This window comes from Lycium ferocissimum, chromosome 12 (assembly GCF_029784015.1).
Source record: "Lycium ferocissimum isolate CSIRO_LF1 chromosome 12, AGI_CSIRO_Lferr_CH_V1, whole genome shotgun sequence".
NCBI lineage: Eukaryota > Viridiplantae > Streptophyta > Magnoliopsida > Solanales > Solanaceae > Lycium > Lycium ferocissimum.
In genome coordinates, this window is record NC_081353.1 from 18066120 (window position 1) to 18088304 (window position 22185).

Consider the following 22185-nt stretch of genomic DNA (forward strand, 5'->3'; position numbering starts at 1 on the left):
CAAAAATCAATCATTTAATTCTCTTAATTATATTAGATGTGTTTAAGTGTATTTTTATATTTTTTTCCCTCCAAAGATGAATCAGACATATGAAACGGTGTTTAAGTCTTACAAAAATTAATAATTAGCTATATAACTCATTGCCGTTATAGCTCTTCTCCTTCCTTGTACAAATAATAATTAATACCATGTACTAATAGTGAAACTTTAATGTTACGTACTAATACTGGATTGGTTGAAATTCTGGAAGAAAACTCATATGGATAAAATTATGCTTTGCTGTGGCTTAAATTTCTTCTTTCTCTTTTGTTATTAATTTTCTATTTATTTATTTATATGATTTTTTTGTAAAAACCTAAAAGTCACCTAATTAATTATCTGCATAATTGTGACTCCATTACCAGAGGATAACGGCTGCTCCGTTACGTGGCCATAAATTTTAAGCTTTGTGTTTAATTTGAAGAATTGAGGGGACATTATAGTATTACGTTTGTAATTTTGCAGCTCTCTTGGTTTTGCTATAAAATAAAGGATACTCACTTCAATCAGTATTCATTTACCATTTAATGTTTAACTAACTTCAAATTTTCTTTCATTCTTTCGTGCTTCGTTTGTCGAATTCTTCATATTCTTTTCGTTCACATATGTCATTTATCCAAACGGCAAAATACACCAAGAAACAACTGTAAGCCTTCAAGTCTTCAAACCCCAAAAGATCTGCATCCACGGGGTGAAGAGGAGCAAAGAATATTAGTAATTGATTCAAACATTTACATTTTACATTTGGTTAATTATTCTTTTTCTTTTTTCACGTCCATTTGTGTAACAAGCCGCAGAAATTTACTCGAATATGCGGTGGGTTTTCGCAAGAGAAGCCAATTCTACTTTCAAGGATAAATAGGCAGTTTAGAAATCACAAAATGTATTTATATGCCATTGATTCATTAAGAAATAAGGTAGATAAAAATATTTCTCTTCTACGTACAATATTTGTGTTTCTATTTCTTTGTTGCACACTGTTATCTTTTAATTCTTCGAAAAGATAAAGAGTAATTTCTTTCTATTGCAAATTGTTGTGAAAACTTTTATGTGAACATATTGCAACAAGTAATGAGTCAAATGTTTAATTTTAGATATAAATATATTAATCACCTTATGTTCTCCCATTTAATCATAATTTCATGTCGAGGTGTTATAATCATTTGATTTAATTAAGGTTGAAATTCTTTTAGTATCTTTTAGTTTTTATAAAAATCTATGTTTTGGTTATCTAATTAATATTTAGGTGTTACTCCCTCTAATTCAAAAGAAGTGTCTACTTAGCCTTTATCACACCCCTTAAGAAAAACACTAACTCAAAAAAAAAAAAATAGGTATTTTGACTAAATTATCCTTAATCAATAAGACTCTTGCTCATTGCATACACTTATTTTGAACCAGAGAGAGTATTAATGATCGTTTCGTAAATTATTAGGCTCTTTCGTGAACGGGCGGAGCGCGGTCAAGTATCCCAGTAATAATAATAATCAAATTGATTGGCCCAAGTTCACCACCTCTGAATTCTCATTATGGATTGTGATAACTCCCAAAAGGCTAATTGATGGCTGCAACACTTTCTATTTCTCCCTGAATGAGAATATTAAATATGAATATGAAAGTAATACTTTCGACCTTTTTTGTAAATTTCTTTTACTGATTTAGTGAGAAATCTCTTTTTCTTTGTCCCAATTCCATTTTAGGAAGAAAAAAACGAGTCATATTTTTTGAAGCTCAAAAATATATACTAAAATTGAAAAATCAAATAGAAACCGAATTGAGTTATACACAAATTAAACTGCATTGAATTAATTTCAAATTTTCATTTTAATGAAATTAAAAGTTCAAAAATCCCGAAATGACACATTTAAATTGGGGTTCCTTCATTTTGTTTATTCTTTTAAGGCTTAAACACATAGTCAACCTCTTAAACTTGGTAGGATATATCATTTTAGACACTCGAATTAAGTTATGTTCTAATTGAACACCTCGATTCTTAATAAAGTATTTCAATTAGACACTAGATAATTAAGTTAGTTACATAAAATATATAGTCTCTTTTAATTATACACATCAGCTTCAAATATATAATCGGAATAGAGTTGTGCTATTCATCAATTAGAATAAATTGGAGTGTCTAGTTAAAAATATCTTTGCCACTCTGGCAAAAGGGGCTACTTGTGTATTAAGCTTCTTGTATTTAAATTTAAATGAAATATTTAGGAGGGTATAGCATACTATTTCTTCCTCTCCAAGACAATTACTGAATACTTGTAGTGTCTATTTTTCTTTCTTAGAGCTACTAGGGCTTTTTTCTCTTTTCATTCGTCTAATTTAGTCTGCTCTTTGGATAGATCCTGAACAGCATAGCGTAAAGATGGAGAAAGCGGATGTAGATCAGCCACACTCGATGGGGACCACCATCATCGGTGTTACTTACAACGGCGGCGTTGTCCTCGGCGCCGACTCCCGTACCAGCACTGGTAATAATTAGGGTTTCATCTATTCATCTTACTGTCGAGTAACTTTATAGTTACTGTGTATTTGTTTTCCTTCTCCCAGGCCTTGATTTGCTTTTTCAATATTCATTTTCGGAGAAAATTAGCTTTATGTCTACTGGGTTTAGCCCATCTTTGTGTATACAAGGTTGATTCATTATGTATAATGCTTTCCCTCCAGATATAATATTGTATATTGGGCTACGTGGCGTAATATTTTATGTTGGGCTGTATATTTTTGAAAATTTCCCCATTTCAGTATTATAATGTTGTTGCGAATACTGAAAATAAAGTCTTTTTTTTTTATAGGTTCTTTTTTCTTCTGAGAAGGGTTTGATTTTTCATCGCCATTGTAGTATTGCTGGGAAGAGTTTGATTAAGTGAAAATGAAGTCTTCATTTTTTTTTTAATTAGGCTTTCTGAGGGTTTCATTTACTTTTCAATAATATAGTCTTGATGAGAAGGGTTCAATTAACCAAAAATAAAGTTTTTTTTTTCTTTTTCCGTATTTGGTTTTATTATGAGAACGGGTTGGTTAATGTTTTGTATTAGGAGTTTGAGAAAGTAGAGCCTTTTTTATAGTATTATCTGAGGAAGATCACATTTTATTTGGGCGAATTGTATTTTTTTCTGAATTTATTGTAGTATTTTTCTGGAAAGTATTCTGTTAATTTGTGTAATCTAAGAACTTCATATTGTTGGTGTTTCTGTTTTTGGAAATTTAGGAATGTATGTGGCAAATAGGGCTTCAGATAAGATCACTCAGCTCACTGATAATGTGTATGTTTGCCGCTCTGGATCGGTATGCTACTTTTGCTCTCATCTCTCTTCATCTATCTTTGATAGCTTAGATTTCGTATTTCTTCAATTGCGCTGTGGCATTATTAATCCTCCCCTTATTCCCATATGGGGTTTTTGTTATTTGGTTCAAGTATTGGCATGTTGAATACTGTAGATGATGCAATTCATGAAGTTGGATAAGGATTTATGGTTTATTATCTCCCTTTATTTTGGTTATGATGTTTTTGGAAGGGGTTGATGTGGCTGAAGTTTGTCACGAGTAATGCCAAAACTCTATTTAATTGAATAACGTTTAAATAGCGTGCTACCTGATCTAGGATGATAGACAAATAGAATATAGAATAATAGAAATGCTAACTATGCCAGGAGATATTAGAACTGAAATAGAAGTGAGATGGCTAAAAGATTCCTCAAGTTAAAGGCTTAGTAATTTTCAACATTGAGCTTTTTTTGTATTAATAATGTCGCAACACTTTTCTTGCATTGTGCAATACCATTCCTTAAAATCTTTTAGTATTTGTGTATTTAGTTAACTTTTGAGCTTGTCCTAAGTGCTTTAACTTTGCTTAAAAATGTGAATCTTTAAGTTGCCTGGGTAAAGCCATGTTTCTTTTGTGGGCAGACAAGTATTGAACTACATTTTTTCCTTTTAATCCTCCCCCATCTAACATTGAGTGGGTCATAGAGAGGTTAAAGAGCACTTGTCTTAGATGTGGTTCATTACGATTAGACACCTAGACGCACATTTAAGTTCACATGTAAAGTTGTTTCTTTTTTATCATTAGTTAAAGGGGGGAGGGGGTTCTACTTTAGCACAAATATTTGCTATTAGATATTATAAGGAATTTGAGTTCCTAATAGAATTTGATTACATAACGAAACATGATGTGAGGTTCAAAGCTATTCCGGGTTTAAAAAACATTCCACTACCTTTGTGTTGTATCTGGATAAAATTAATTTCCTATTAAGTTAAAGTAGAATAACATAAATTGAGAAAAACGAAAACATAGCATAGTGGGATCATAATTACATAAAAGGAAGTAACCTCCTTCAAGATATTAATTCTTCTTTTCTTTTATAACCGAGAAATCTCTGAGGACCTGCTGCCTCACGGTTTGAAACTTGGTGGATAATGGGCCAAATACCTATATTTTGACCTTTTAGAAGTTTATTGGAAATGTTTTCTAGGAGAAGATTTCTGTTAGTTTTAGAAGTTTTGTTCTGTTCCTTAGCAACAAAGGAGTGGACGATACTCAAATTCGGGTTATTGATGATTGTATTCTGATACCTCCCACATATATACTCTGTTGAGTTTGTCTTTGTGCGAAAACCTTAGCTTCCATTGTTCTCTGGTTAACAAATGGTTAATATGAATACAGCGGCATAGCCAATAATTTTAGCTTATTAGACAAACAATAGAATGTGTTTTACCTTCTTCCTGGTATAGAAAATGACCTTGGAGCGTTGTGTGCTCTAAGAAGTTAGATATGCCTTGATGCTTGGAGGTGAACTCCTAACAGCTGAAATGTTTGCATCTCATAACATGATACTTGATTCTCTATAGCATTCTGAGAGTCCTATCTCACATATTATTTAATGATTGTTTTGTAGGCTGCAGATTCACAAGTTGTTTCAGACTATGTTCGCTACTTTCTACACCAACACACGTAACCCATCAACCCATCTTATATTTTGTTCAAATGCTTACTTTCTAGATGCAACTTTTATCTTAGTAACTTGCAAATGAATTTCCCCTGATATAAGCGGCTGTTAACTTTCAGGTTTTCATTGATTTCTTCGTTGTTGGGAATATGAAATTGATTAGTTAGCCTATTCATATTTTTAAAGTTTGAATAAGCACGCGAAAATTAACCCTTCTTTAACTGTTAATTTTGGCTGGAAATTAGATTATGATAAAGTGGCTCATGCTTGCCACTTATTTAGTCAATTTTTTTTTTTGTTTTTTGAGATGGTAACAAACTGTATTGAATCAAAGTGCCAGTGAAAGGCCATAGTTACAGGGAGTCTAGCTAAAGCTGCACAAAATAATAAACTAGCAACTGAAGAGACTCTAGAAATTGTATGAGCGTCTTTGTGTCATCTATGTACTTTACTTTACACCAAAAATACAAAAGTCGAATACAATTAAGCTTTATCTTCTGGATAGGGTTGCTTTTGTTATCAAAACATCTTGAATTCCTTTCCTTCCAGATAGTCCACCATATGCATCCTGGGATCATACTCCAATATTTTCTTTGAGCTTTAGTCCCTCCAGTTCTGTTCCAACTAGATATCATACCTAATGTATGAACTGGCATTGCGCAACTCAAACCAATATTAGCAAGAAATATGTCCCAAAATTGAGTAGTCACTCTACAATACAAAAAAAGGTGACTGTTTGTTTCTGCATACAGTCCACCTAAGTGATAGATAGAGCCAATTTGTATTCCCCTTCTTTTTAGTCTGTCTTTTGTTAAACAAGCATTCTTTACTACCAACCAAACAAAGCATGCCACCTTGTATGGTATATTTGTCTTCCAAATTTATTTCCAAGGCCATTGTACTTGAAGAATGTTGTTGTGATTCATCCAAAGGTAAGCTGTCTTGACTGAAAAGACTCCTGATTTGTTTCGCAGCCACCATAATATCTTGCTCAGGTAAGATTCCATTGAAGGGATTAAGTGTGCTGAGGAAGGCACTGAATCTGTCTATTTCCCAGTCATTCAAAAGTCTTCTGAAGCTAAGGTCCCATCCTTGGTTGTTCCATACCTCATTGATATTGGCCCTTTACTACTGATTTAGGATGTAAACATCTAGATAAAGTTGCCGGAGAGAGCCATTACCTAACCAGTTGTCTTCCCATAAAGAAATATGTTGCCCATTCCTAACTTTGAATCTGGTATTAATGCTGAAGATACACCCAAGATTTCTGATAGTCCTCCAAACACTAACCCCATAGACAGTGCTAACAACTTTGGTTTTCCACGCATTGTCCTCCCCATATTTTCTTTAATCACCTTCTTCCATAATGATTGATTTTCATTCGAGTACTGCCAGAGCCATTTCATAAGTTAACTTTGATTCTGCTTCCTAAGAGTTGTTTGCTTAGTGTCCGAATTTTCCACTTGACAAGATGGATGCCTCTTTTATCTTTGTTGTCTTGCCACAAAAAATTGCTTCTAAACATATCCAGTCTCTTCTCAACTTTTGGAGGAATGGGAAAAAGAGACATCATGTAGGTAGGTAGAGCGTCCAGGACACTATTTATGAGAATTTGCGTGCCACCCAAAGAAAGGTACTGGCTTTTCCATCTTGTGAGTTTTTTCTCACATTTCTCTAAAACCCCATTCCAAATGTCCAAAGATCTGCTATTTGCACCAAGTGCCATACCAAGGTAGGTTGTCGGCAGAGATCCCACTTCTCCTCCTAATATATCAACACACTGCTGGAATTGTTGAGGCTCATTTACTGGAAACATTAGGCTCTTCCTCCAGTTTATATGCAAACCTGACACCCCTTCAAAAATAGTGAGGATGATTCTCAAAATCTTCATTTGGTCAGCATCTGCATCACATAGGATAATTGCATTGTTTGCATACAGCACATGTGTAATCTCCATGCTATCACACCTTGCCTGCTACTGACTTTGAAGCCTCTAAGCCAATTATTCCTTTGAGCTGTGATCACCATGTTATTGAGACCCTCTATGGCAATCAGAAAGAGGAAAGGAGAAAAGGGTCTCCTTGTCTCAATCCTCTATGTGAAGGGAAAAGACCTTCAGGGGACCCATTGATTAAAACTGAAAATCTGACAGTACTGATGCAGAATTTTATCCAATTCACCCATTTGGTGCCAAAACCCATTCTCTTAACAGGAAACCCCAGTTCACATGATCATCAGCCTTCTCTATGTCTAGCTTGCATAGGATTCCAGCTCTGCCCTCTTTTTTTCTGGAGTCTAGACATTCATTTGCAATCAATGCAGCATCCATGATCTGTCTGCCTTTAATGAAAGCCATTTATCCTCCAACTTGTGCAGTACTGTCTTGAGCCTCCCTGTCAGTAGCATGGAAATGATCTTGTATATACTGCCTATCAAACTAATAGGCCTGTAATCGCTCAGTTCCTTTGCATCATTTTTCTTAGGTATCAAAGCTATATATGCGGCATTGAAACTTTTTTCAAAGAACTCTTGACTGTGAAAGTTTAGAACTGCTAACATGATGTCTGCTTTGGTCACCTCCCATCAATGGATGTAAAAACCCATGTTGAAACCATCTGGCCCTGGTGCTTTATCAATAGCGCAAAGCTTGATACTGTCTAGAACCTCTTGTTCATCGAAAGGTCTCTGAAGCCATTCCCTTTCCCGTTCAGTGATCACAGGACCATCATTTGGTTGAACTCTGCCTCCCAACTTTCTGCTTCTGAGTAAAGGTGCTCATAGAATTTGATTATTTCCTCTTTCATAACCCTGGGGTCTTTTGTTTCTACTCCAACCATTAAAAGATCTATGTTATATCTTTTATGGGCATTAGCAGTCCTGAAAAAATTGTGTTTTTGTCCCCATGTTTTAGCCATTGCACTCTAGATCTTTGTCTCCAATGTATTTCCTCATTGACTGCTAGTTCTTCAAATTCAGTAGATAGATTGGTTTTTAATGCCAATTCATCACTGTCCAGGCCCCTCTGTTGCTGCACTTTATCTAAATCTGCAATTTGGTTAAGGATGCTGATTTTCTTCATTTTGAGATTACCATGAGTGGTCAGATTCCACTCTTTAAGTTTGAACTTCAATGCTTTCAATTTACTTGCTAGTATGAAGTCTGGTCTTCCTACAACTTCAAAGGAGTCCCACCAAATTTTCACCTGGTCTTTGAAACCATCAACTCTTAGTCACCAGCTCTCAAACTTGATGACTTTGAGTTATCCCAATTTCCACATCTCAAGGATAAAGGCCAGTGATCTGAGATGACCTTAGGCAAGGTTGTCTACTTGATGTTTCTAAATTCTTCATCCCATTTAGGGGTGCAGAGAAATCTGTCTATCCTGGAAGTGGATTCTTGAGTGCCTCCCCAAGCCCAAGTGTACTGTCCACCATTGAGAGGTGGATCCGCCAATTCAGAATCCTCAATAAAATTGGAAAATTCTTTCATACTTCTGGATAAAGACGTTGCATTCTTCTTCTCAGAGATGAACCTAGTTGTGTTGAAGTCACCACAAGCAACCCAAAGATCTTCGCATAAATCCCTGGCTCCACCAATCTCTCCCCACAAGTCCAACCTTTCTTCACTGGAGTTTGGCCCCAGTCAAGCACCACTCGAAATTTTGATTTACTGCCTCGAATCTGCAAGTCAAAGAATGAACCCCACTGCAGATGAGTTCTCCCTTCCAAACTCTACTATCCCACATAATTAGAATTCCCCCTGTAGTGCCACTTGCTTGTAAACATTCAAAGTTGACCCATCTGTTAGCCCAAATTTCTTTCACAAAAATGGTTAAATCCCCTTCTACTTTTGTCTCTTGCAGACAACTATTGTCTGCTCCCCACTGTTGAATTAAACTTTTCAAAGTAGTTCTCTTCTCCCCTCCATTAATACCCCTCACATTCCATGAGATGGTGTTTATCTTCATGGACTGCCTTCAATTGCCAATCTCCCCCTTTTTCTGCTACCATTGCTCTTGAATTTCATGTCGAAAATAAGGCCTTTGAGTTCCTGGATGCCTTTCCATCTTGTTGTTCCACAGCTTTCTGGAATTGGAGAGGGTATCTTGGTCATTCTCAAGCTATCAATTTTTGAAAATAAAGCTTGAGTCTCCCGCTCGCATTCTCTGTAATTGACCCCAAATATTTTTGCAAATTTTGCTGATGTTTTTGAACATCCCTAAGGAAATTTCCATGCCTTACACCGGTGAATTGGTATCAATTGGTTCAACATCTTCTATCAGCAAAGTCAGAAACTTCTAACAGCTGCATGGTGGAAATTGGAGAGGAAATATACTGTTGGTCTCTTTCTTCACTTGTCAGAGCAAGTTCTTCTTCCAATTCCAAACTTTCGCCCCTATCGCTTCTTGCTGATGATCGAGAGACTCTCTGGCGGGAGTTGCCGTTATAGACTGAGAAAGGATTTTTCTAGTCATACAAGCCTGGGCTTCAATAAGCAGTGGGTCGGCGCATGTGGGTTTGATGCTTGCAGTAATAGTTCTCACAAATTAAATTGGGTCAGGGCCCAATTTATTACTGGGGCCCAATTCTTTCTTCTGAATTGAGTTTTTATGCTTAAAACTCTCGGGGGCCCCCTTGTGCTTGTCATGTGCCTTAATTTAAAATTTGCACCTGCTTTCGAGGTGCCCACGTGCCCAAAAACCTGCACAGCTGATAAATCCGTCGATACAACACTATGCCCCTTAGAAAGTACGCAACTTCTATTAACCAGCGGATTTAGGGCTTCTTCTCCTGTCATCGTTTTCCTTCTCACGGTAGCCGGAACTTCCCACCAAATAGGCATTTTGAAGATAAAGCCATCGCTTTCCATCTCCACATATCTTGGAACTTTTGCTCCATCTCCTTTGAATTTAATCTGTGCCCATCGAAGATGATTTTCGAGAGAGGTTTCTTCCTCTGTTTCGATCCATCCGCCGCAGATATCTCCTATATGCTTGAATCTGGTTTGTGACCACAAATTCAAAGGTAATCCATAGACACGAATCCATACCCAACTTCTTGCCTCTTCTTCCGGCCAACAGCCAGCAGTAGGTGACCACCATTCCAGAGTCAACTTGGACTTCTTCCATCTCCATTCCCCTTTCATAACATGTTTCGCCTCTTTTCTAGATGGAAGTTCGAAGAGAAATTGTGAATTGTTCATTACGTATACATTGATTCCATGAGAGGAGTTCCAAACACGGCACACCCATCTCCGGATGTCATTCAAAGTTGGAATTTCTTGGTTTGAAGGCAAGAATTTTCCCGCAATGCATCTGCCAAGTACATCATCTTCTGAAACCCTAGAGCCACCAGTGATGATGATTTTGGAATTTATGGTCTATGGCGTCGCTTCTTTTGTTGCTTCTGTTGTCCATTTGTTGTTTCTGATGGCTTCAGCAAAAGATACTTGAGTTGATTCTGTCTGCTATCTGCTATTCTCTCACCCCCTTTCTGGGACCACAATGAATCTTGAGATTTTCTGAGCTATTGCACTCCATCCAGCATTTAATGTGATCTCAGGAGTTATTATCACTGATCTAATCCCCCCTTGTATTGCAATAAAACTGATGTACCTAACATGTTCATTGTATTTAAGGTTGCAAAAGAATTCAGCGAAATGGTCCCTTGTTTTCCACCTTCTGACTGACATTCTTTGCTCCCTAGATGCTGCAATAAATACCTGAACCAACCATTTCATAACTTTAAGACTTAAAATTACTTTCCGCATTAAATTTCTGCTGCACTCAGTCCAGTCGAACCAAGTTTCTGATCTGGAACTGGACTTAGAAATGTCGTAAGACTTAAAACCGGCATGGTAATAAATCTTATCATCCCCCATGATGAAAAAATGTGAAAAATGGAAGAAGAGAGGGTGCTGAAAAGAAAGGAGAGAAAACTATCACAGAAAGTGACAGCTGAGGCTGAGAAGAACAAAAGAGAAAGATTTCCGGCTGAAAAGTCACCGGAAAAAGGTGATCTACTCCCCTATGAAGTAGAGGAGAGAGAAGATTCTTGGGAAGAGTGCCTGAGAGTTTTTGCAGTAACTCTAAATCTACATTATTTAGTCAAATTATTCTCAGGGTGCAGTTTCTTAGTTTGAAAGTTTTTGTGGACGCAGGATACAGCTTGGCCAGCCAGCGACTGTCAAGGTTGCGGCAAGTCTTGTTAGGCAACTGTCCTATAACAATAAGGTTTACTTCAATAAACACTATACTATCTCTTTTTGTTTCATTCAATATAATTTCTATCATTTTAAATTGTTAATTTGCTTTTTTTTTTTTTTTTTTTGCTTGCCTTTTAAAGATTTATATAGATAGCTAGAAAAATTGTGGAATCTGTGGGATTCGTTTCTCGTCAATGCAAATAGTCCTAGCTTTTGAAGCCATGACAAATAGAGACGGGCTTGAAAATTGTATTGTGTTGCCATCTTTCTGGTGCTCATTCTGTTGTGTAATATGGAATCGCTCTCACAACGTAATTATCTAAAATAGCATTTCACCATTTAAGAATGGTCAGCTTCTATAGAAAGCTGGAATCAGCATTTTCTTGCTCAGGAAGTTGTGAAATCTCAGCGCATTTTTAGATGTAACTTTTGTGGTGTAATTTAAGGATTAAATCACCCATTTATCTTATAATTCGAATATTAATAAGTGCTCATGTCCTAAAGTAAGCTGGAGTCTGAATGTGCTAACTTTAGCAGTGTCTTACTCAAAAGAATTGTGATAAACTCGCTCATTTTATTTGTGGAGCTGAATAAAAGAAAATGGAAGTGTTCAATGCTGAGCTGGTGTCATTTTATTTGTTGCTTTTGCACACCATCTGTATTAGTCCTTTTTTTTTTTTTTGATTTTTAGTTATGCAACTTCTCACTGCATGTTGTGGATGAGTTAACTATCTTCTTTGTTGAAAATCAAGGAAGGAATAATTTCATTAATTATGGGGGAAACTCCCTATACAAGTCGTGTATCAAAGACAGAACCCAGAAAAGATACCCATTCCTCTGTACAAATAGGAAGAACATAGTGGCATGCACCCAAAAAATAACCAAGGACAGGAGGCTATTCTTCAAATTTAATCAAGCTCAATTCCTTCAAAAGCTCACCTATTTCTCTCTCCATCCTCTTGTTTTGATTGTGTATTTCTCCCTTTACACTACCCAGCTCTGCATTTTCTCTTCGTCTTCTAAAGCCTAGCTGAGTCAAGCATCCGTCACCATCCGCAGCATGGTCCATAGTAAACCGAAACCTTTCAGTATCTCTTTGTACAGAGACGTTGGTGCTTTACCTCTTCCAGTTCTGTACATTAGTTAAAGCGATAGTGCCATATTTTTCATACAAATATTTGGAGTTCACTGTAAAATAGTGTTAGTGTGAACAATCAATGGTGCTACAAGTCAGATTTTATTTCCCAGTTCCTCTCTATTTTTCTTAGTTCCATTTCAAGAGATTTTGAATGCAAAGCATTTGAGGAACCTAAATGGAAAAACATGTCCTTAGAAAATGTTTTAGTGAAGATCTTCGTATGATTTTTTAATTCTTCCCCGAGCTGATTGTGTAGTTTAAGCATATTGTACGCCGTCTCTCTTTTTCTCCATTTCGGTGGAATTAAGTTGATATTTATCTGTCCTGTATTTGAATTGTACCCTAGAGAATGCTTAAAAATAACCTTTTTAAAGTTTTCTTTTCTACTTTCTTCTTACCGAACTTTCCCAGACACTGGAGTTATTTTATAGGAAATAAATCTGGAAGAGAATGTGTATAACTGTCTTTTGTTCCATGGCTTCTACCTACTATTATTTTACCTGTATGTGAGCGAGGTAAAACGTTACCTTGGAGCTCTTTGTAACTGATTTGTGACCTCAAATATTCAGGCTATGCTTCAAACAGGAATGATTGTTGGTGGATGGGACAAATACGAAGGGGGTAAAATATATGGGATTCCCCTTGGGGGCACACTCTTGGAGCAGCCTTTTGCTATTGGAGGTTTGTTGTCAATCTGCATTGTTACTTTTCTCAAGTATCTACTTCTCAGGAGCACTTTCCTAGTTAACTGTTTAGATCTTTTGGTTCTTGAAAACCACGTGTATAAGTTACTTGGTTGTGGTGCTTGTTCCTTGACTGCCATCTACCCAATAGGTTCTGTTGTCTTATTGAATTTAATGGGATAATATCAGGGTTATTTTGATTTTGTACAATCAGTGCATTTGATTTAATGAAATACAAGAGTAATCATCATGTAAGATTGGTGGATACAGTGATTTTAATATTAATATACTGCCAAAACCCTAAGGTATGGTGATATTGCATTGAATAGGATTAAAGAAAATGATGCTTGAAAGGCACCTAAGGGTATGGTGCAGTGGGTGAAAATCTTGGAGACTTAAGGTTTAAATCCCAGAAAAGACAAAAAACCGTTAAGTGATTTCTTTCCATCTACCTAAGCCGTGGTGTTAGAGTTACCCGATACATGTGCTGGTGGGAGGTAGCTGGTACCCGGTGGAATAGTGGAGATGCGGGCAAGCTGGCGCGGACCCCACTGTTTAGGAAAAAGGAGTAGATGATGCCTTGAAAGAAATACCCGTCTGCCAGGAGGATTTAAAGCTGATTTCATACTTACGGTGTCATTATTGAAGTATATGATAGTATTGCTTACCTTAGTCATTTGTAGTTTCGCTTTAATGAACTGTGTTGTGCTTTGGCTGTTGATAATCAATTAATTTCTCAGCCTGCCCTACAATGTCCTCCAACTGCTACCCTTTAGCTGAGTAATGTTCTCATTTCATATTACAGGGTCTGGATCTAGTTATTTGTATGGTTTCTTTGATCAAGCATGGAAGGAAGGAATGTCTCAAGAAGAAGCCGAGGTTTGCTGCATACGTTCTTTAAAATTTCTAATGTGTAGAACATGGGTGACCGTGATGAGCCATTTTCTTAAGAAAACTCTTAATTGTTTCTGTCACTGTTGAGGCTCTAAAGGCATCCATTTGCTAGTTCTAGTATACAGCAAAAATTTCCAAATTTTCTATTTCCAAAACAAAGCCTTCTATTTCTGATGGGAAGGGAAATGCTCTTTAGATGATGTATGACTAGCAGGGCGTATTTTTGGGATCCTTGTTGCTTTCTAAGCATTATGGTTTTGCGAAGTCGAAAGCTATTAAGCCTTTTTGGCTTGTGGTAGATAGGTGCTGACTATCATGATTTGTAAGTGTCATGCTAATCTGCTCTGGAAATATTTGCAATGATTAAAGTTTCCTTTCATATATCTTTTGCAGAAACTGGTTGTGACTGCGGTGTCTCTTGCCATTGCACGAGATGGTGCGAGTGGCGGCGTGGTTCGCACTGTAACTGTGAGTTGTTTTCTGCTTTATGCTCATTCACAAGCCATTATATGATTAGGAAAGGTTTTGCTATTGAAGTTGGAAAACACTGAATTATCTCCACCTTCACATAGTGTTTTGCTCAACTTAATTAGAGCCTTAGACTTTTTTTCTCTTCTAAAAATTAATTTCATGTATCAACTGTATGTCATGCGTCAATTACAATAGAACCCCTCTGGCTTCATTATATGAGTGGTAATGCAAAATTATATTTGCCACCTTTTTCTTTAGATACGTACATAGTGTTTGTTGCCAGTTAACCAAAAAAATTTATTTGGATAAAGTAATAACTCAGTGTTATCCCAGAAAGCCTCGCATACAAGAAGTATATCCAAAAGTAGAGAACCTATAATATAATATGGTTCTCTATGAAAGACATCTAGTCATCTATAGTAACAGGAACCTTATGGCTGCACCAAAAGGTGATTAAAAGAAATAATGACTTGCTTTAATATGTTGACTCACATCATACATACTATCTACCGTATTTTAGAAACATAGGGCTTGTTTTGCTTGGTGCCTTTAATTAATGACTGTCTAGGCTTATGACTTATTTTGAGATGTAAGAAGCTAGTGTTTACTTTGTTAAAGCATAATATGATATCCAGTGTATGCTTCTTGTATGCCGTGCTGCTCACTTGCAAGCTTAGCATAATAGTTCAGCTTCAAGAATTGATTTGTATATTATCCACTCAAGTAGTGTTTTCGCGAGCACTTAGGCGCCTAGGGCAATAGCTTCTTTAAATCTTGCATCACAGAAGTCTTGTGTGTTTGATATTCCAGTAAGCATATATCCTTTTATGCAGTTAATTTGTGTTTGTCTGGTGTGTAAGACCAGATAATGAAAAAATGCTACCGGTGTGTGTACATTAGCCTTTTGTCTCTGTTCCTATGTTTATATACGATTAAGAATGTCTTTTTTCTATTTTTGACAACCAGATTAACAAAGATGGAGTTAATAGAAAGTTCTATCCGGGTGATACTCTTCCACTTTGGCATGAAGAGATAGACGCTGTGAACTCACTGCTGGATATTGTGCCTGCAGCAAGTCCAGAACCAATGGTCAGTTGAGGATAGAAATTGACTGTCAACATGTATTTCTTTTCCAGCACTGGCTCCCTGTTTGGATCATTGTTCATTGTCCTCTTTGACCTTTATATACCCTCTTAAGGCTGACAATTCCAATTCTGTAATGTCATATTTGCTTCAAAAACTTATTTCCCGACTATGTTTCAAAACAGGAAAGGGAAGGGTAATTGAGTTCTGAAATTTTTCCTTGTGTAGTGTGTTTTTGTTTGGTTTAGAAATGGAAGCGGTAATGAACATCCGGAGAAGACTTCCCTAGTGAGCTCGCTTCTTGGCTAGATATCTTTCCGTTCTTCATGGCTTACTTTATAAGCCTGAGGAGCGTGAATTGTAATTGGATAAGTCCTCTTAGGTATAGACGAAATATGATACAGCAACGCTGGAGACTAGAATTATTATTCCACCCCCCACCCCACAAACGTAAAGCAACAAGTTATGGTTCAATTTCTAATTACACTATGATGGACATGACTTAAATAACTCAATTGCACCGGCACTTTGACTAGTGCTACCTCCGGTGAAAGGAATGAAGATCTTGCATATAGGCAACCGACTGACGTATACAAACTGCAAAAATAAGCTACTCAAAAAGCTAGTGGGTTGACGAATCGTTGCTTTACACAAAGAGCTACTATTACTTGAGTTGTAAGTTAAAAAAAGGCTAACCAGCTTTTGTCCAGGACGCACAACAAAAGAATAGTAATAGGTAGAAGCAGTGGTAAGAAGGCCCATCTCAAATGAAATAAATAACAATAGCATTCAGTTGTCTTCACAACGGGGTTAAGGATTTTTTCAACCAGAAATTCTAGTGCGCACGGTTCTAAACTCGGATGATAAATGGTTGTGCCTCTGTCCTTCTCCACTTAAACACGAGGCTTTCGATTGGCGCATGGTGCGAACTCGTGACATGCACTTTAACCCACACAAGATGCGTTGTGCGACCTCCAGACGAAAGGCTTAACGGTATAAGCAACTTACGCTGCTAAATCATTGCCACGTGGTGCTACAGCCATCCTCCCATGCACCTCCTCCCCATTTCTATCCCTCCAGTAAAGCCACTGAAAAGCACCAGATATCCATTTTATTATATACAAAATAGAGAAGTGCAGACTAGTGTTCCACAGTTTGTAAGGTTGATTTTTCAGGAAATAAAAAAGAATTGGTGATTAAGTCCATACACACGAGTGTTGGTGAAAGATGATGGTATATGTCGAGCATCTGTTGCCACTGCTTTAGAGTTTAGAGAAACTTGGCTCTCTCATGTCTACCCAATTCTCAGATGGGGTCCTGTCTTTTGCTGGGACTAGTTGCCAAACAAGAATAGGTTCACTGACTTGTACACCTTAACTAACTATAAAATCAATTCCTGTTGCTGTAGGAATCGGACAAATAATTAACAGCAAAGTTTCTAGTAGAAATTGACTTGTCTTGAAAGTGCATAATAATGAAGGAAATGAATTGGAAATGAATAGTGGGTATGGAACAACGTAGAAAAGAAACTATAAGGGACACTAGTATGTTACACACACAAAAGAGAGATTAATTTCCCACATGACTATTAAACTTGAATTATTGCATCAGTAAGATCATAAAAAATATCTTTTGTATCATTAAAGGCATTGAACTGTGTGTTAAGTTTTCAAAAAATACCATTCGTCCAAAAGTCAAGTTTGTGTGTTAATTTTTCAAAAAATACAATTCGTCGAAAAGTCAAGTTTCTGGCACCGAAAAAAATGATCAAAATGGTATACGTAAAGGCTGTTTCTTCACGTAAAATGTGATAGGATGTCATAAGACTTCATCTTAGTCGACATCTTATTTTGTATTTACGTGATTTAATAGAACTTGTTGGAAAAAAATTAGTTCTTTTATTCCACAAGGTTCTTGCTTCAAAGGCTCCTCAATTTACTTTTTTGCCTACTTAATTAGCCACCTATATGAGAAAAGAAAATATGGGAATTTCAACTCTATGGAATAGATCAACTACCAAATAAAAATAATGTTCAAAACGCAAAGACAATAAGAAAAAGAAGTAAAACAACACAAATGGGAATAACCAAATTCCACTATTAAACGCATCTTAATTGATTGACTCCTCTCTCTAAATAGATGGATATTCAATAGCACAATGCCCAATGGTAACAAGTAACATGTTAATCGACATTAAGTATGCAAATATTTCTTTTAAAGAAAAATCGTTTAGGAGAAAATGATATAACAAAATCTATATCCTTTTTTGCTTCTATAATTAGTTTAACTCTTGTCTGATATCATTTGTCTTAAATAAAATGTAAATATCTTTCTTAATGCCTGGTTGGGTACTAGAGTGCGTGACATATGGTAATAATCTTATAAGATGTGAGAATTAGTATTTTGGTAATACTTTTTAGAAATATACAATTTAGATTTAATTATCATTATTGGTGTATCGATATTAGGAAACGGGACCATGCAAGGGGTTTCACGCGTAATGATTTAACTAGGTGAACAAATAATAACAATAAGAAATATTAACTAGAGTTCATCAAACTACGTTATTAACTCGTAGGATGATCATTATTGCTATTATAATTATACTCATAACCAAAGGCATAAAAGGTGATTCTTCTTTAATGATTTTCCCTTTTCCAAAGCTCTAATATTGCTTCTAATCACAGGCTTTAAAAAAACAAAAAAGTGATATCCCAATTCATCATGACTTGATCATACTATTAGAAATTCACTCTTTTATGAAGGACTACAATTGTTATCCTTAAACCATAATTTAAAATGGTCAATTTTCATTTTTGGGCACTGCATCTGGTAAGGTATATATTAAAATTCGTACACTTTATGGTCCGTTTGGTTTGTCAAAGAAATTACCTTAGAAGTGTTTGAAAATGTTTTCTTCAATGAAAATATTTTCTACCAAAAAAGTGTAAACAACAAAAATCGTTTTTCTTTGAAGATGTCTCGGCTTATATTCTTTATCACTTCCAACTAAAAATTATATATTGTTATCAGCTTTAATACTTAAAGATATAATCATAACGGTATCTTCATAGCTTATCCTACACTTTGTACGATCGTTAAATCTCATATGTCCCCATGAACAACACACAAGAAAATGATCGAGAAGCTAATTTGTCAAGGTAAAATATTTTACACAAGAAACACTCTCCATGAAATACATTTTCTTCATGCCAAAAAGCAACCTTCGATTAAGCTAGTTTTATTTTAAATTGTATTAAATAACTCCCCCTACTGCTAAAATGATGATATTGGTCACAATAATTCCTAAAAATATAAACAATACATTCTCACCTTGTGTAACTTTTATATCTCTTTTTGTCGAGAATCTTTCTATCTTTTCAAATATTAAAAGAAATTGAAAAATGACACAATTGATATATAGAATCTTATAAAACACTTTCTAATTTTTGGTCTATACGACTCTTTTCTTGTGGTTAGAAGCATATTTAGAGCCCGTTTGGATTGGCTTATAAGTTGGCTTATTTTGGACTTTTTTGGTGTTTGGTGGTAACAAAATCGTTTTGTCTTAAAATAAGCTCAAAAAAATAATTGGACCCATTTAACTTAGTTTATCTAAAGCATTTTTATAGTGAAATTTATAAGCCAAAAAAAATAAGTTGACTTCTACCCAACTTATTTTTTGACTATGTTAAGAACGACTTTGTACTATAAGCCAATCCAAACGGGCTCTTAGTCAGAGCCTAAAAGGCTTATTATTATTTCAACGGAAAAGGCTCAAATATGCCATCCAACTATCGGAAATGGCTCATTTATGCCACTCGTCAATAGTTTGGCTCATTTATGCCATCGAACTATAGGAAATGACTCATTTATTATCGAACTATAGGAAATGACTCATTTATCGCCACTCATCAATAGTTTGACTCATTTATGCCATCGCATAATAATAAAAATGACTCATCCATGTCATATTTCATTAAAGGCGATTTTACAATATCATATATGACACGTGGCCTCCAACTAGATTATGGTTGTGAGTGGGTAAGGTGTATGAGTCGGATTTTTTATTAATTTGGTATTTAAAATTACGTTGGTTTAATTGAACGATGTAGACCTCTAATTGGAGGCCACGTGTCATATACGGTATTATAAAATCGGCATTAATAAAAATGGCATGGATGAGTCATTTTTAGTAATGATAAAAATAAATGGAGTCAAAATATTGATGAATGGCATAAATAAATTTCCATTTCATAAATACTGCCAAGATAAATGAATATTTCCTATAAATATTTCAACCATTTCCGAATGGCATATTTGAGCCTTTTCCGTTATTTCAAATAGGTGTCAACATTTTAACAATAGTGCCAATATGCTGCCTAACTGATTTGATTTGATAGCAATTTCCAATAATCTTTTCATTATTAATAATCTCAGCCCATTTTGTGACGTGTTATACCCGTGCCTATCAAATTTTTTATTTTTTTTTATTTTTAAATTTCACTTTCCATTACTTATAATTGACTCCAAGTATATATCAAAATTTTCTCTGTTTCTTATATTTCTTTGCATCTTAGGTAGGAGGATAAAATGACCTATTTTTAACCTGATTCCAGTTATTCATTTATCAACTTTTGGGGAAAATCGAAAAGAAAAAACTAAGCAATAATGTTGGAATTTGTATTTTAATTGTCGATTGGTTATAGCATAAAATTAAGGATAGCCTCTTGATCCAAGTTTTAAGTAAAATATGAGGCCTAAATTCCAACTATGTGCTTAAACGTAGATTAAAAAATCTCCTCTAGATGTGATCACGTGATTATAACAATTTTAGCTAGTGTCCACTATTATATCTTTTTCTTTTTCTTTTTCCAGAATAAATCATTATTAATTTACACATCTTATTTTAAATTATTTCATGAACTCATACATAATGAGTTTTAAGTTTATTTCTTTTAATTTGTAAAACTTGGGTAGTCCAAATTGCAAGAAAACAATAATAATATATATTTAGTATAATTTCACAAGTGGAGTTTGGAGAGGATTGAGTGTGCCGACCTTACCTCAACCTTGAGCAGGTAGAGAGAGAGGGGCCCTCTTTTTTATGAGAAAAACACTGATAAATAACACGTATTTGGCTTATTTAACATTCGCACACTTCTGTGTAATGTATAGTTAGTTATATATTCTCAATGAAGCTTATTTAAGTGTTATCTAATTAATGAGGCTCAAGGAAAATTAAAATTAAAATAACACAAAAATATTTAAATTATTAAAGTTGCGGTCATGTGATTGGGAGGTCACGGGTTCGGGTTCCAGCTATGGAGACAGCCTCTTGCAGAAATGTAAGGTAAGGATGAGTACAATAAACCCTTCTCTGAATCCCGTGTATAATGGGAGATTAGTGCACCGGATTGCCTCTTTTTCTATATAAATTAAACTAGTGAATTTGTCCGCGCTTCGCGCGGTTATGGAAAATTAACTGCATATTGCAAAATAAATTTTTATAATACTCAAATATTAAAATGTGGGAAAAAATTAGTTATTGTAAACCATCAAACCAAATTCAAATGGATTAAAACTTCTAATCAATTTAGTATTCACGCTTAGTTGTATATACTTTTCTAACTTTTGTTTTCTTATAATCAATATATAGATAAAATTTAATTCTCTTATTCTTCTTAAAAACAAGGTAATCAACAAAAGAATTTCAAGAAAATTAATTCGTTTTATGAGTTTTTGTATTAAAAACATGGTCCTTTTACAAACAACATATGTTTATTGGTATCTAACTCTAATTTTTTCCTTCATTAGAAAGTTGAATTTTAGTGGTCTCATAATTTTCTTCTTGTTTAAAGTCTAAAAAGGGTAAATAAATAAAGAAATATATCACGAAAAATACAAAACTAATTCCATTTGGCCCAAATCAAGAATCAAATCGTACGAATCTTTTTTTTTTTTAAATTTTGGCTTTATTTTTTTCCTTCCCTTCTCCCTTCCTTTTATATATCTTTTTATCTTTTTTGCTTTTTCTTTTCTTACTTTCATTTCTTCTTCTCTAACTCGTTTCTTTTGAAAGTTTCTTCAAAATTCAACATACTACGTTAATTAGAGAGATTATGCACAAGAACTTGAATCGAAATTTCAAGTTTCAGTCTCTTTCAAAAATAAAAAAATTGAAAAAAACTATAAAAGTGGATATTTCCTTCAAATAAGTATACTAATATTATATTAAAAAATTATATGGGTTGAAGGAGGGGAAGATGGTTTTTCCCATGGCGAGTGAATTTTATGAAAGACCTCATGATTAATACGAAATTATAAAAGTAGACTTTTTTCATCATATTGACATGAGGAGTTGCAATTTATGGTACTTTTTGTTTAATTTCTGGATATCTAAATTTTGATTTTAAAACATTGAGTTAATTATGATAATTACATCAAGTTGACTATCGATAAGCGAAAATATCAAATAAATTGAAACGAAGGGAGTAATATATTTTGGTGCCCAAATATCAGCCATGCCCATTATATGATAATAATAGTTTTGGTACTCATTCAAAATATTCATCAAACTTACCATTTAAAAGGATTTAATAATTCAAAAAAAAAATAAAATTCAAAAGACTCTACAACATGACCTTAAGTTAACTAACAAAATCAACAATCTAAAAGAGTGATTGGATATGAGCGGCAAACACATGAAAGATAA

At 35.0% G+C, this 22185-nt stretch overlaps 1 protein-coding gene across 1 annotated transcript; it reads left to right on the top strand.

Annotated features, from left to right (window-relative positions):
- Positions 1-2312: 2312 nt before the first annotated feature.
- LOC132040788 (proteasome subunit beta type-6) lies at positions 2313-15693 on the top strand. The gene is made up of 8 exons (XM_059431459.1): positions 2313-2519; positions 3260-3336; positions 4947-5002; positions 11157-11229; positions 12909-13020; positions 13828-13901; positions 14310-14384; positions 15354-15693. The coding sequence occupies exons 1-8, from the start codon at positions 2414-2416 to the stop codon at positions 15483-15485; spliced, it is 705 nt and encodes a 234-aa protein (XP_059287442.1). The 5' UTR covers positions 2313-2413; the 3' UTR covers positions 15486-15693.
- Positions 15694-22185: the final 6492 nt, after the last annotated feature.

What these genes read in the sequence shown, in the direction of transcription:
- LOC132040788 (XM_059431459.1), top strand. Translation starts at nt 2,414, where the DNA reads ATGGAGAAAGCGGATGTAGATCAGCCACACTCGATGGGGACCACCATC. An exon ending in CGACTCCCGTACCAGCACTG is followed by an intron (nt 2,520 to 3,259) that starts GTAATAATTAGG and finishes TTGGAAATTTAG; the next exon opens with GAATGTATGTGGCAAATAGG. An exon ending in GCAGCCTTTTGCTATTGGAG is followed by an intron (nt 13,021 to 13,827) that starts GTTTGTTGTCAA and finishes TTCATATTACAG; the next exon opens with GGTCTGGATCTAGTTATTTG.